The following is a 14,672-nucleotide window of genomic DNA, read 5'->3' on the forward strand; positions in this document are numbered from 1 at the left end:
ACCCACATATAGTCAGTATATTCTTCTTCACAGTTCTTGTATTTGTTAAGCATCAGTAGTATGCCCAGAGCTATTCAAAGCACACAGAAACAGATGGTCTCTGCTGAAGGGAATTTACAATCTGCTATCAGACAAATACAGTTCTTGGATGACTCAAAAGATGATTCTAACATTACAAGTTTCCTGTTTCTCAGATGTTGTAGTTTTACATATAGAAATAAATGTGATTTAATTGAAGTAATTTGCTGCTCACTGGCTTTGTAGAAAATGGAGTTTTGTAGAAAAGAAGAGAATGGTTTGTCCTAGCATCCGAATGAAAAGGAGGTATAAGAATAAAATGCAGCATGAGAGAAAATACCTGAAAGGCTTTCTTCTTTTACAGTATTTCTTGGCCTTTAAGAAAAGCTTTAAGGTTTATAACTTTCAGGTTATAAGCCAGGCTGTCTCACAGTATAGAGCAGCATAATTCTCTTGTGCAGGTTAGCTGTCATGCTCTGTCTTCTGTCTTCTACGTTTGAAATTCAGCCCTGTGGATGTACTGTCCTTCATGAATGCACAGCTGTATCCATTGTGGCACTGAAGGACAGTGGGCCAAACACTCTGTAGCTAACATGTTCTTCTCTTGTTTTGCTTTTAGCCTACTTGCTGTCAGATCATTAAATGATCAGCTCATGTTTCTAGAAAGGGCTTTCATTGATCCACTTGGATTACCTGGAAGGCCATTTTATAGGTAAGAAAGGCTTTACATTCTGACTGGAGTACTGTATGAGAATTCCTTTATGATTTATAGGTCTCTAGATGGAATTGTAATGGTTTTATTCAATGTAGTAAAATTAGATTAAATAGGACAAATGAGATTGAAAAGCATAAACAACATCAGGGAAAACTTCAGTGAGATACTCTGTACGGTGTAGGAGTCCCATTTTAAGCCTATTCAGATCAGTAAACCCATTTCCATTGATTTCAGCGGGCTTCTAAACAGATCAAAAAGTTTGTCTGTTGTCTCAGTTCAAGTCATTTCACTGATAAAGGAGGTTTGGTTTCAAAGTGAAATAGGGTATACTTAAAACATCTCGAATTTGACCTGCCATAGCAGAACAGCCATGCTAGAAAATACACTGTAGAGGGCAGTACTCCAACAGCAGTGAATTCACTAGTTCTCTCTTCCAGTTCAAGAGATAAATCTTGTTTGAGAAGCAGAATAGTTGAGTCTAGCCTAGCTTTTTGGTCATTCCTACCACTCTGTATTCAGATCAGTCATCTTTCCAATAAAAAGTTCCACTAAAAATTAAGTGTAGAAAGAGAATGTAATATCTACAGTCCTTATATCTCACATGACTTCTGGTTAAAAATCTATTGAGAACAGTCCAGAGCTGTAAAGCATGCTTGTATCTGTCAAACACTGTGTACATCTATGAGAAAAGGTGCTGGCTTGTTTTTTTTTTTTTTTTTAATCTTTCCCTTTCATCTAAAAAAAAGGGAATGAGTGCTTTATTCAACTCTATCTCAAGTCTTAGCTACAAAGTTCTTGTATTCAGATGGAATAATGTAGCTCATTTTATTTTCTTGCTTAACAGACTATAGGCAGTATTGCTATTAGATATATATATATATATATAACTATTTATTTACCCCTTCATTATCAATAATTTTAGATTTGTATAGAAAATAATATTTCATTTTCCTAATGCACAATATTATTGTGTTCTGTTGTTTTTTTCCCCCTCAACTTCCCTACAGACATGTTATCTTCGCTCCAAGCAGCCATAACAAGTATGCAGGAGAATCATTCCCAGGGATCTATGATGCCATGTTTGACATTAAAAATAAACCCGATCAACATGAAGCCTGGGAAGAAGTTAAGAGGCAAATTTCCATTGCTGCCTTCACTGTACAGGCAGCAGCAGGAACACTGAAGGAAGTAGCTTAAATATCAACAACATAATCATCAATGAAGACTACAGATAACAGCTTGCAGAAGCCTCAAAACAAGAACTTGTAAAACACTAAGAGGATTATTAGAAAGAACACAAAACGCAGACAGTCTTGTTCTTTGCAAATAATATAACCAAGTGCAATGCATTTAGCAGTGTTAAGGTAAAGTAATCCATTCTGAGAGCTCAGGCTTTAGATAATTAACGAAGTGAGAGTCTATATTTAAAAAAAAATCAAGATTTTTCTATTTCCTATTTCAAAAAGTGCTAACCACCGGATTTATTTTCAGAGCTGTGAATTTTGCTTGCTTTATTAATTTATATAGTAATCCTCATAGTGCATTAGGAAAACAGAAGACATTTAATGTTTTTATCAGTTTCTATCTTTGTTGTTGACGTTCTATTTTTTACCTTAGAATTGCATAATATATACAAGATAACATTTTCAGCTCTCCTTTTAGATGAAGATTCACATATGAAGATGGGAAAACTGTCACATGCTGCGTGAGGAATGTATCATGATCTTAACAAGTTTGGGGCTGCCAGCCCAAAATACTCATCCATGATGTTCTTCTCTTTACATGCAGTCTTTCAGCTGTTTGCAAATAGAGTTGAGCAAGAAGCCTTTAGTCACCAGCGTAAAAACAAGGCAAAGCATCTTGTCAGACTATTATGATCTCACAAAACATGTCTTTCAAGATGAAGACCTATTTTTATTCCCTTATCCCAAACGTACTTGTGCTAATTCTTGCCATAACAAGGCATTTTTCATATGAAAACAATTAGCAAGGAAAATTCATCATGTCTTTAATTTGAGAGGATACCAAATTATTAATATCTTCATGGAATCTCTATTTCTGGTTTTGGCATGCAGCTTATTCTTACAACAAGCTACTCAAAAGAGTACAATGGGACAATAAAGATCAGACCAAAGTCTCAGAAAATCAGGTCAATTCTTCCGACAGTCTGCTACTGGAGGATTTAATAAGCTCTTGCATGGCAAATATTTTTATGTAATTTGATTTGCCATTTCAGCTCAGACTTCCACCATTTCTTAGAAGACTGAGCCATGATCAGGTGGATTTCAGTGTTGTGATAGATTTGGGATTTTCCATAAAATCGTAATTTATTCATAAATATTTCTGACCTAACCACAGCATGGTTTCATTTTAGTTTAGTTAGGGGCCTTTTTGGCAATAGCTGGTACGTAATAAAAAATGGCAGAGACTAGGACCTCACAAAATATTAAGCTAGTTATACTCTTTAAGTGCTGCTAGATATGGCAGCATCTATATATATGTATAAAAATATATATTATGTGGGCTGTTTCCTAACCACTAGAAATAATAAGACATGGGAACAGAAGCTCTCTCCTCTTGACTCTGTGCGTCAGAACAGAGCAAAGGTACAGGTTGGCTGATGCAGGGTGTCATGGATAATATTTAAACTGTCTAAAGAATCACCACTAGAGTTAGTAGCAAAAATGGTATATTGAAATAAAATACTGTAAAGATGAAGCTTAACTAAGTCCGATGGCAAGGTTCAACTTACTGCACAGAAGATATAATAAAGATTCAAATTTACCAGTACAATAACTTAATGCCCTCTGATACAAGTTATGCACAGTATCGGTCACTTACCAAAGATCTGCAGCTGCTAGGGTGTTCCCCAACCTGGAGGAGTAAGCATCTTTGAGAGGCATCCCAACTCGAGGGGAGATCACTGCCGTGCAGCCAGCTGCTTAGCAAGGAGAGCCCAAAGCAGCTCCCTCAGACTATCGTGTTATGGAATAATGTTGTTGGCTTGTACTCAGATTATAAAAAATGGAAAAGGTAAGCATGACTCCTTGTACCCACAATTTCTTTTGTTCCATGATAATTAGTCTTGGAAGAACCTGCTGCTATTCATGTGTTAATTGCATGATTGATATCCTGGTTTCCAGTCTCATCGTAGTGTGCTCATCAAAGCACACCATATCACCTGTTCCTGTTGTGGGTTTTCCAAGAAGAGGGTGGAATTAGAGAAGTTTATGGCCCAGCCAGGGTCTAGGCCTTTTACTTCCTTCAGATCCTAAACCAAACTACCACTAGTTTGGTCAAGGAGTTGAGGGCATCCTTCACACAGAGAGGGGAGGTACCCAGAAGAGTGTTTTTAACACAGCGATTTACATGATGTTTTGGTAAGATGGGATTCAAACTGTCCAGTGCTTTCTCCTAGAGTTGTGTCTGCTTTGTGACCTGCATTTGTTCAGTGCCAGCTACAACCTATAGCGGTTGAATTTTGAAAGAAAGCAGTTGAATTTTGAAAGAAAACCTTTACATATTTTTTTTTGAGAGAAGATTCTCAGTTGCACTCAGTCCAGTTCTTTCCCTAAGCATTCATGCAGTCACTTAAATAAATCTGAGGCCAAAGCCCAGTTCTCCATGCTTCCTGTGGGCGTGTTGCCCCACTCCTTTGTCAGCATGAAGATTTTCTGATCTCCAACGTGAGAAGTCTGACTAATACTCGGGGCTGACTTTTCTCGAGATAGCCACTGTTATTCTCAGCCTTAGCTTATCCAGCACCATGTTGGGTGTTCCTGACCCCACTACAGGAAATCACCACGATCTGCAGAATTGTTATGACAAACTAACACTCCATTTTTTTTTTTCTCAAATACTGGGCTGCAACTTTTGGCTGTTTAGTGGCTTCTTTGAGAGCTGCTACAACATTTTCACATCTTTATCTGTGACATGCTGAGATAGGGGAAGACAGACAGCAGGTGATAAACATGATAAGTGTTCCTTGGTAACCCATCTGAACTTGTAAATGTCATTGCCTCACAATCCTTCCTTTCTGTAAGGAAGGAAGTGCAGATGTCTAGTTCTGCAAGCTCTAAGTTGTAGCATTTGGCTCATCCTGAAGTTCTTGATCCATTTTTAAAACTAAAAATAGAAGGCTAGGTACTCTTCAGTATTTGAGAATTGTAAGGGAAATTCTGATAGGATCATTATTCTCCCTGGATCATTTCTTTTTGTCAGTCTTCCATGGAGTTTAGATAAAGGCATTGCAGCCTCCAGGTTCTCAGACTATCCCAAGCATAAGTGTGCAAGTTGTTCATGTAACTACAGATGTTTTCATCTAGAGGTGGTCAGTAGGGAAATTGCCTATTCTAACCAACTTTCACATTTTATTTTATTTTTTTTAATATGCTCTAATTACTATTTGGAAGAACTAACATCCTACTTCCAGGCAGCTCCTTGCTAACACTCATATAGCTTTCACAGTCACTGCAGACAAAGCCAGTACATCATTGATTTATATACAGCAGCAGATGACTTAATTACAAGACAAGAGCTTTAGAAGTATTTAGTAAGCAGAAAGAGGAACCTAGCTGTATTGTTAAGAGAAATGAAAAAGCAATGCTATTTTTTTTAAAGAAAGTACTTCTTTATCATCAAAGAGAATGCTGCCAAAATTTTCCAAAGAGCTCCATACAGTAACCATTATGTGCACTTTGTAAATCAAATGAAATGAAGGCGTGCATACCCATGTGTTGAAGAAGTCAAAGCTATACTTGTATTAAAATACATCCTCTCTGTCATGAAACAAGCAGTGTCAGTGCTTTTTGGCTGGTAAATGTGTTGACCTGGCAGCATCATTTCTGAATCAGGATGCTGTCACCACAGATCTTTCTTCAAGTGGTAGCTCAGCTAAGACAGAGCCGTCAAGATCTTTGAGAAGGGTACTCATCTCCACATAGGTAAGCTGTTTGAAGTTTGCTGCTGGACCACAGAAAACAGTGTGATGGAGCAGAACAGCCAACACTTAACAGCTGGAGTCAAAGCATGCATAAACTGTATTCTTTCACCTGACTGACAGCAGCTCCTGAGGGTAGGGGATTGCGATGAATAGAAGAATGTCATTCAATCATATGATCATAGGGTAATTCAGGCTGGGAGAGATATTATGAGGTCTCTAGCCCAAACTCCTGTTCAAAGCCATGTCAGCTCTGAAGGCAGACCCAGTTGCACAGGGCTTTATTTAGCTGGTCTGGTCTTTAAGAACTCCAAGGATGGAGACTGCATAACCTGTCTGTGCAACATGCACCAGTGCTTCACTGCCCTCGTGATGGAAAAGCTCTTCCTTAAATCCAGACAGATCTTGTTTCAGTTTATGCCTGCTGGAACATATCCTTTGGTTTATGTTCTGTGTGCAGTCCTTTACTCTCTCTGCCTCACTGGGTACATTCCTCTTGTAGAAGAAAGGGTCAAAGTTTGCAAGCTGAACTTAGCTGCCAGCAATGTAAACTTCATTTTAGCTGGAATCTGATAAGGGGCTTCTGAAGTTCAGGACAGCAGAGACCCCCACTCAAGGCATCAAACTCCACTGCCCTTTTAATCTGGGAGTCAGATAGACTGCAGAAGCCACGAGAGACTTCTGGGGAGACTGTGAAACTGGTAGAGCCAGAAGGAAACCGCTGATTTGAAATTGCAGTTGAGCATTCCCCTGTTGTCTTTCTGCCTGCAAGATCTGCCTTCCCCACAAAGCAGGGCCCTTTGATCTTTCAAGCCACAAGTTCAACCTTTATTCAAACAACAGGTCAAGCAGCTGCACATATTAACCTTTGGGTCCCAGTTGCCAAGCACAACTGCCCACTATTTACAAGCCGTGGCATTTGTTCTGTGTATTATGTATTCTTATGTACTGTGCTGGTTTTGATAGTCGGCTGCATAGCATTGTTATGCATTCAATACAAAAATGTACACTAATTTTGAATCTGCTTTGTATATCCTTGCCATTTTTGGAGCTTAGCTAGTTTACCAAAGGGTTTTCTTTGCTTTGCTTTGGGTTTTTGTTTGGTTAGTTTGGTTTTTGTTTGTTTTGTTCTTGTTGTTTTTAACTAACAATGTATGTACCTATCCACAAGTTCTGCCCAGCTTCATCTGGGCCCCACTTGTGTTTTCACTCTCAACACAAGCCATTCTCACCATTCCCAAGCTCAATACAAAGTCCATACAGTAACCAAGAGTTTTCTTGCTAGTTGTAGAAGTGCTAGTAGCTTAAAGAAGTACCGTGTGTTCAGGAGTTTCTCTGCTTTGGGTCTTTTTCACAGTAATGCTGCCTGGCCTGAGAAAAGGGATCTCTTTTCCTAGTAATCTTTCCATTACTTGACATGCATAAACTTTATGACTACCTAGGATCAGTTGTGTCTCCCATCAGCCCCAGGTTTGAACTTCAATTAACCTTAGGCTAAAGTTACTATTATCTTACTATATAGTTACAACTATTATCAGATAAGCACTCATAGCAGCATCTCACACTAATAATATCTTATTCTAGCAGGAAAAAAAAAAAAAAAAAAAAAAAAAGAATAAGATAGTCAATAGGTGTCACTCCTTGGCTACTGAGATGCTCAGTAGCCGCAAGATGTGCTTTGGTTTGGAGCAGCTTCTCCCACCTCCTCACAGATGTGCTTTTCCATTCTGGGCACGCCGTACCTCAGCTTTCACAGTGTCAGGCTCATTTTTCCCTGGCCTCAGTTATTCTGAGGAGCTTCAGCATATGTAAGACATGGCACTATGACTTTGGCTTTGTGGTTTGGTAATGTGTGTTGTGGGTTTCTCGGGGCATGCCTCAGGAAGCAGTGAACATGCTGGATAGATGCTGCATTTGTTATGCCATGTGTCTTAGAACTGGTAGGACCAGCAAAGGGGAGAATGTAAGAGAGGCAAAGAAGTAGAAAATGAGGGGGATAAAGGGATAAGAAATGAGCAGCAAAAAATGCTAAAGAGAACCCCCTCCTTCAGCTTCGGCACTGAAGAAAAAGTGGGTATAGGAGGGAGTAGATTTATCCTCTCTCCCTTTTGAAAAACTTAGTTTTAGCTGCTGTTTCTGCATACTCTAAGAACAATCTAGGTTGCTGCACCCTGTTCCCCCTTCCAAGACAGAAACCAGAAGCAGTTATAAACTCTGTTATCAAGCCAAGACTTCTGTTTCTCCTGGATGACTGAGATTTATTTAGCTTTTATATGTTTGTTTTTTTTTCTCATCTTCCCAATAAGTGCGTAGATGAGACAGGTCAGGTATGTTCTTGCAATGTATCAGCAAACAATTTCAAATAAATATATGTAAAATAGATATGATCCAGGTGAGACAACAGAATATTTTATATAGTAATGCCACTCCTTACACTGGCCTCCACAACATACCAAGCTAATTCAAGGCATAGCTTTATTCTTGCATTTAAAAGGAACATAAAATATTCCACCAGTGGCCAATCCATGGAGTGTAAGAATATGCCACAACTAACAAGTAATAGTGTTAGGGCTCTGTCTAAAAAGGTAGAAGCCACTTGGTTGCTGCAGTGTTAAACATGAGATGCCTGGTTCAACTTCAGTATTGCTGATGCCATTATCACTTTAAAAAGATGTAGGCATAGAAATAAATACACTTCATACTGCCTCAGTGTTGCTATTCTTACCCTCTTCCCCCACTGATGTTATCATCATGTGAGGTCTAATTTAGGCATTAATCTCCAATAGCTCTTGTCACTTTACTATTATGTGCCAGTCCTACACCTGTGGTGCTATATAAATGCTAATAATACATCAATATGCTCATTCTTTATAATTTCTGTAGGTGGAATCCCATCTGGTTTGTACATGTCAAGTGAGATGTTGGTGTGAAAAGGCCTTGCTGTTCAGAATTTGTGATGGTTTTTGAGCAGTTGGGAAATGACAGAAAAAAGAAAAAAAAAAAAGAAAAAGATCATGAAACTAGACGTGCTTATCATTTGAACAAAGGCATCCAGCCGTATTCTTAAAGCTGTGGCTTTGGATGGAGCAGAATACCCAATTGGTGAAATTCTTCTCTAATCTCTGGCCTTCCTGAAAAGCCCTGGTGAAGTGATTGGTACATTAAGTGGTCTTTCTAGCTGTTTCTGAATATTTTCATGTCAACATAGTCTATCTGAGAAAATTTTGATAGATGGAGCACTGCCATTTCTTTCACAGGATCAGCCTCCTCTGGTCTCTCAGGAGTAAGCGGTAAGGCTCTGGGCTTCCAGAAAAGCTTTCCTGCTCTCATCCCCATCAGAGGTCTCACATGGGCAGCTCCTCAGTTCAAAAAGAGCAGTCTTGGCTTCAGTGATGTGCAGGAACCCATCAGCAGGGAGAGATGTACAGGGTCATGGTGAGTTTGTATAAACCATCTTGTCTTTTCTTTGGGCTGAGGTTATGTCCTTTGCCATGAGATACTGATGGATTTGGTGGAATTAGATTGGCAAAACTAGATCTGCAGAACCTTGTAATCCAAAATTAAAAAGTAATTAAAAACAAAAACAGGAGATTATTTTGGAACTTTTCCGAGCTGAAAATTGGATGACGTCTGGAAGTGTCCCTATTGGCTAATCTAAATTGTATTCTGAGCTGCTGTATTTATCACTTGCCAAGGATTAATGTAACCACAGATTACTCGGGGGAACAATTCAGTGCTTCTTCAGTAAAGAGAAAACAAATTTTCCCTTTCCTCCATTTCTTCTCTTGGCCACTTCCACTGATTGTGATTAAGCTAAAAACAGGAACCTTCAAAAGCAGAAAGTCTTGGTAATTAGAAATGAGTAGAAATTAGTAGTGAAGCGTTGCTTGCAGTACAGGCTAGCTGTTTCTTTGTTACAGAGATACACAGGCTGTCTTGTGGGGAGAGACTAAACCAAAAGTGTTGCACTGCACTCCGAAAATCACATCTTCATCCCAGGCTTAGGGCTGGTTAGTCATGGACCAGAGCCAAGGATCACAGGAGCAAGGGGCAGCCCCGGGGCTGAGGGCGGGAGGAGGAGGAGGAAGAGGAGGAGGAGAAGGAAGGCAGCTGCATGCCTGCCCTCTTTGCTGCCTGCAGAGCTGCCTGCCACTGCAGTGCCCGCATGGCCAGGAACTGGGCCACCGTCCGCATGTGGCTGGGCTGCCCCGGTCTGCTGGGCTGCTTCTTGCTGGGCTTTCTTATGGGTAAGTACGGAGCCCCTGGGGCTCAGCCCGCAGCCTTTGCCCGCTATGGATACTTATACGTGACCCGTGTTGTGATTAATTCCCCGTCAGGGAGCTTTTACTCTTTTTTAGGGACCTTATAAAACACTCACTTGCAGCACTGTTTTTCTGAAAGGTTGTTCTCTCTAGCATTTTGGGGCTGTGGGGATTCACAGGAATAGAGCGGTCGCATGCTTAAGTAGAAGATGAGCCCCAGTAATCTGACAGCTTCCCATAATGGGCAGTCAGATGTTCAAAGAGGAGAGGTTAATGGAAGAGTTTGAGACTTCTATGACCCCAAAACCTCAAAACCTCAAAGCTTTTTTTTTTTTCTTTTTCTTTTTCATTTTTCTTTCCTGAATTTTACAGAAGGTCCATGTAAATGCTCCTATTCAGTTGTTATCTTAGAAATTAAGGACGGAATGCAGAGGAGGAGGAGTTTTGACTGACAGCCAAGAGTGGAGTTGCTGAATTTTCCATCATGTACAATGTACTTCACCAGAACATCAGATTCTTCTCTGCAGTCACTTGCAGTATTTGATTTTAAACCTGAAATTACATGTCTGAGTCTGCCCTTTTTATCTTGTGCTGCAGCACTCACTTAAGGCTGAAGCATGAAAGAAAAATCCATGAGGGCTACAAAATATACAAAGCATTAATTTTATTCAAGAGAACCCCGAGCTGCAAATTTCTGTTTCTTGTGCTATTCTTACACATTTCCCTGAGTATCATCTTTTGGCTATGCTCCAAAATAGGCAACTGGGCAAGGTGGACCTTTGCTCTGATCCAGTATCACCCTTCAGAGGGCTGCTACAATTGCATTTAAGTCTAACAAGTTCTATATTTTGTGCACGTGGCAGTACATACACTTTGCTTTATGGTGACAGTTTTCCTAGTTTGGGATTTCCTAGCTGTAATAGTAAAACGATTTCTTCAAATTCATACATTTGTTATAATCTCTCCTTTCAGATTTATGGCAACTGAAATATCTTCAACTGATTAAAACTAACCAGGGTCCCCCTTAATGTTATTTCTTTAACTTTTAAACAGACCAACCCCACCCTTCCCATATTTTATAATTACTGTAATGCTGACAGGGTGACTTTTGAATCTTAGGCCTTCATTTGGAATATGCTCATGCACAGATTTTATTTTTTAATATCCATGTAAATTAATTAAAGGAAATTAATTATGGGTATCAGAAGTTTAATTCTCCCACTGCAAACAGATAGCTCAAAATTTACACTGAAGTTTAAAACTAATGAGACATGAATCTTCCCAAATACATATATATATATATATATATACACACACACCAGAAATTTAGGGTCTGCTCTTTTAATAATGCCACTTTTTTGCACTTCATTCAATTGCATATATTTTACTTTTCTATTTCATTTCTATGTTTGAGTCAGCAGCTACTGACAGAGGGTGCTCTAAGCCCTGTTCATCCTCTTGGTTTTTATGAGGCTGTTCAGTATTTAAGCTGCACATTGTCTCAAATATGGGAGGACTGGGATTCTTGCTAAGTGGGAAGCTTTCCAAATGTATTTCAGGATGGTTTACAAAACCAAATGAACCCCCCCCCAGCACTTCAGACATCTATGAAAATGTGAGACAGAAACTTGTGGATGAAATGAAAGCCGAAAACATCAAGCAATTCCTTCGGTAAGCCCTGCACATCTTGGTTCCTGAATAATTTTATCAGTCACAAAAGTCAGAAAGTGATAAAATGAGCTCCAAAAACAGCCTCTAGAAGTAGAGCTGTTAAGGCGCTTTGGAATTATTTGGTTTGTACAGGCTGTCTGAGGAGAAGGAAAAGGAGATACAACACCACTTTTTCTTTTCCCCCCATTTTTGAAGCTGCTTTTTTAGCATGGTTGTACTTCCCTCAAGCCGCATTGCTGCTAGTGCTTGTCATGCCTTTTCCTTATGAAGATATCCCATAGTTTTGATTTTAAGTAGTATGACTGTTATTTTCCCTGTGAGTCTCTGAAGCTCTAGCATTAGAAAAGAACTTTGCTTTAGTCTCAGACAGATGATGTTACTGCATTTGGGAAAATCTGATTGATATTAATTACATTTAATTAATAATCTGCATGTTGTCTCCTCAAACATTGTCTGAGCATCTAATAGTCTACTTAGACTAAGTAGAAAATGCACATATTCAAAATGCTACAAAGTTTGCATGGCACTCTGTTGCATCTATAGTTGCAACTGATAATGTCTTTAGTGTGACAAGATTGGATAATGTGCTGTTAATTGGGTGCTTGAAACCCCGTTACACCCTCTTGTCTTTCTCAGAAGGTAAAGGTCTCTGTCTCAAACACAGTGCGTATGAATATTTGGTAAAGTCTTGCATGTGGCAATGGTTATTAAATATACTTTTTTGCATTGTACTGAATCCATGCAGTTCTTTCAAAACATCTAAAATGCTGAAGATATAGAAATATCTTCTTGTTTTGCTCCATAATCACTCATGCATGTTTATATCTTTTACAAAGGAACACATATATTCACTAAAAAAGTTCACATATATAACCTCTGGTTAGTGACATTTTGGTATTCAGAATGTAAGCCTGCGGCTGCATCATAAACATCAAGGGTTTATTGACAAATTTGATTTCTGTACATTTATTCTAAAACTAAAAGGTTTCATTTCCAACATCAATTAGCTTTTTTAATCTGCAGACCTTATCTTACTTCCTTATCTTACTTCGTATTTGTTGCTAGTAGATTGGTGGGTATCTGAAGATGATGTTTGAGAGTCCAGGCAACGTACAGACCGATGACAGCAGTTACGTTGAAGTTTCTTGGCCATAGGATGTTAATCATATCCGGTTTGTCTGCTTGTCTTGATGGTGGGCCAAATGCTTCATAGTGGTTTGTTGTTGTTTTTTAATTCAAATAAAAAGCAGGAACTGCAGAAAAATTATATATTTGGCAAAGGTTGCTTCTCTGTTTCCAGAAACATGAAGACATAGAGAGAGTTAGGAACAGTCAGCATTTATTTTCTGTTTATTTATGTGATCAGCCTGACCAGCATGCCTGTGCTCAGTGAGGAAATGACTGGTTGAGTGGAGATGTTAGAGTGGGCGTAACATCCTTGACTCTGTCGAGGCTTTGGGCATCATCTCCTACTGCATTCTAATACGGAAGCCGTGGAGGAGCATACCGAAAAACAAGCTGTTGGATGGGTTGAAAACTGTCTGCGCTGACAGTTTCAAGTGGTACTAATCAATGGTATTCGTTATTATTTATTAACGGCAACTGATTAGCCATTAACAAGTGGCCCGTTGGGAATCCAAAGGTAGTGCTTAGTACCCCACTGGCTGATCTGCATTCACCATAATTCATTTGTTCAGTGGACCAAGCAAATTGTAGACTAGCTTTTGTAGACAGGTAGTCCAGAAGGGCTGGATATCATTTCTGACTATTTATCACCATTATGTTTTGCATTTGATCTGGATGTAAATGTTGTTAAGAAGACTTTTGTTCTTTAGGCTTTTGATTAAGGAAAAAACAAAACAAAACAAAACAAAAAAACCACAAATATGTTCAGATAACTTGACATAATGATTTTCAAGTTAAACTTATTAGTACATATTATGCCAACAATGTACTTGGAGAAGTCCTTTCTGGATATGTAGCTTTCCTACTGCTCGCATACTGTTCATATTCTTTGGCTGAATGTCTTTGATGCTGATTTGCATTGCTAGTGTGTAGATGTGGCTATTTCTGTTATGCAAACAGAAAAGCTGAGCAAACTTATCTTAAGGCCTCAGGAAAGATCCTCTGTTCTGACTACATTTTGTGCTTATCCTGATACAGACTCTGATAAATAATCATGGCATATAGCCCCCACTTTAACCATAAGAACTACTTTTTATGCTTATGGCTTGAATTTGAGCTTTAGACACACTGATCCAAGCTGGTTGTTGTGTTCCTCTGCACTTACTGCTTACTAGTGACTTTCTGCTTTGTTCTAGCTCCTTTACCAAGTTGCCTCACCTCGCAGGAACCAAACAGAATCTTCTTCTTGCCAAACAAATTCAAGGCCAGTGGAAGGAATTTGGATTGGATTCAGCAGAACTTGTTCATTATGATGTGCTTCTTTCTTACCCAAATGAAACACAGCCAAACTACATCTCAGTAGTTGATGATCAAGGCACTGAGGTGATCTTTTTAATGATTAAACTATGATTATGTAAGGCTTCTTTAAAGAAACAACATCTTCCACTGTCTTCCCACCCCTTCATCCCAGCATTGAACTTTATGATGTGATAAAAATACCAGTGGAAAGGGAACTCAAATTTAGAAGTGGTTTTCCAGACTGCAGCAGAGCAGAGCCAAGTGGCTGGAATCTCAGTGCCTCATACAGCAGAGGGAGGATGTGTGGAGAAGCAGGGACTCGACACCCGTAGGCCATAATGTGTAAGAATGTCCACAGTGGTTCAGATTAAGAATACGTCTAGACCAATATCCTGTTTCCATAAACAGCTCTAAGTGGATGCACAGGGAAGTTTAGGAACAAAGAACAGTGTCTGATGTGCATAATTCTTCCAGTGTCTGGGTGTTTTCAGCTCAGATGTCCACTGGACATGATGCAATTAGTCTCTTTAAGAAACCTTATTAGACTTCTCTTCCAAGTATTTAACCAGTTAGTAACTGCATTATCTCTCTTTTCCATGTACCTATCTAGTGTCTGCTTGAATATCTGTGCAATTTTTGTTTC

The 14,672-nt window shown here is 39.2% G+C and overlaps 2 protein-coding genes across 11 annotated transcripts in view; both read left to right on the forward strand.

Annotated features, from left to right (window-relative positions):
• Window positions 1-7,291, forward strand: part of LOC137849357 (glutamate carboxypeptidase 2-like) — a 29,573-nt gene extending 22,282 nt beyond the window's left edge. For all 6 annotated transcript variants that reach the window (XM_068668930.1, XM_068668923.1, XM_068668938.1 and 3 more), the window contains 2 exons: window positions 638-730; window positions 1,741-7,291. In XM_068668930.1, coding sequence (XP_068525031.1) covers window positions 638-730; window positions 1,741-1,930 — 283 coding nt within the window. In that variant the 3' untranslated portion in view covers window positions 1,931-7,291. The remainder of the gene's footprint in view (window positions 1-637; window positions 731-1,740) is intronic.
• A 136-nt stretch (window positions 7,292-7,427) lies between these two features.
• The window catches only part of NAALAD2 (N-acetylated alpha-linked acidic dipeptidase 2), a 36,140-nt gene continuing 28,895 nt past the window's right edge, over window positions 7,428-14,672 (forward strand). For 3 of the 5 annotated variants that reach the window (XR_011091867.1, XM_068668912.1, XM_068668885.1), the window contains exons 1-3: window positions 9,784-9,919; window positions 11,494-11,605; window positions 13,927-14,113. Coding sequence is in view for 4 of the 5 variants with exons in the window: in XM_068668912.1 (XP_068525013.1) it covers window positions 9,787-9,919; window positions 11,494-11,605; window positions 13,927-14,113 (432 nt within the window). In the remaining variant the exon portion in view is untranslated. Of the gene's footprint in view, window positions 9,920-11,493; window positions 11,606-13,926; window positions 14,114-14,672 lie in introns of all 5 variants that reach the window. The other 2 variants (XM_068668900.1, XM_068668891.1) reach the window with 2 other exon arrangements.

The sequence above is a fragment of the Anas acuta genome, chromosome 1 (assembly GCF_963932015.1).
Source record: "Anas acuta chromosome 1, bAnaAcu1.1, whole genome shotgun sequence".
NCBI classification, from domain to species: domain Eukaryota; kingdom Metazoa; phylum Chordata; class Aves; order Anseriformes; family Anatidae; genus Anas; species Anas acuta.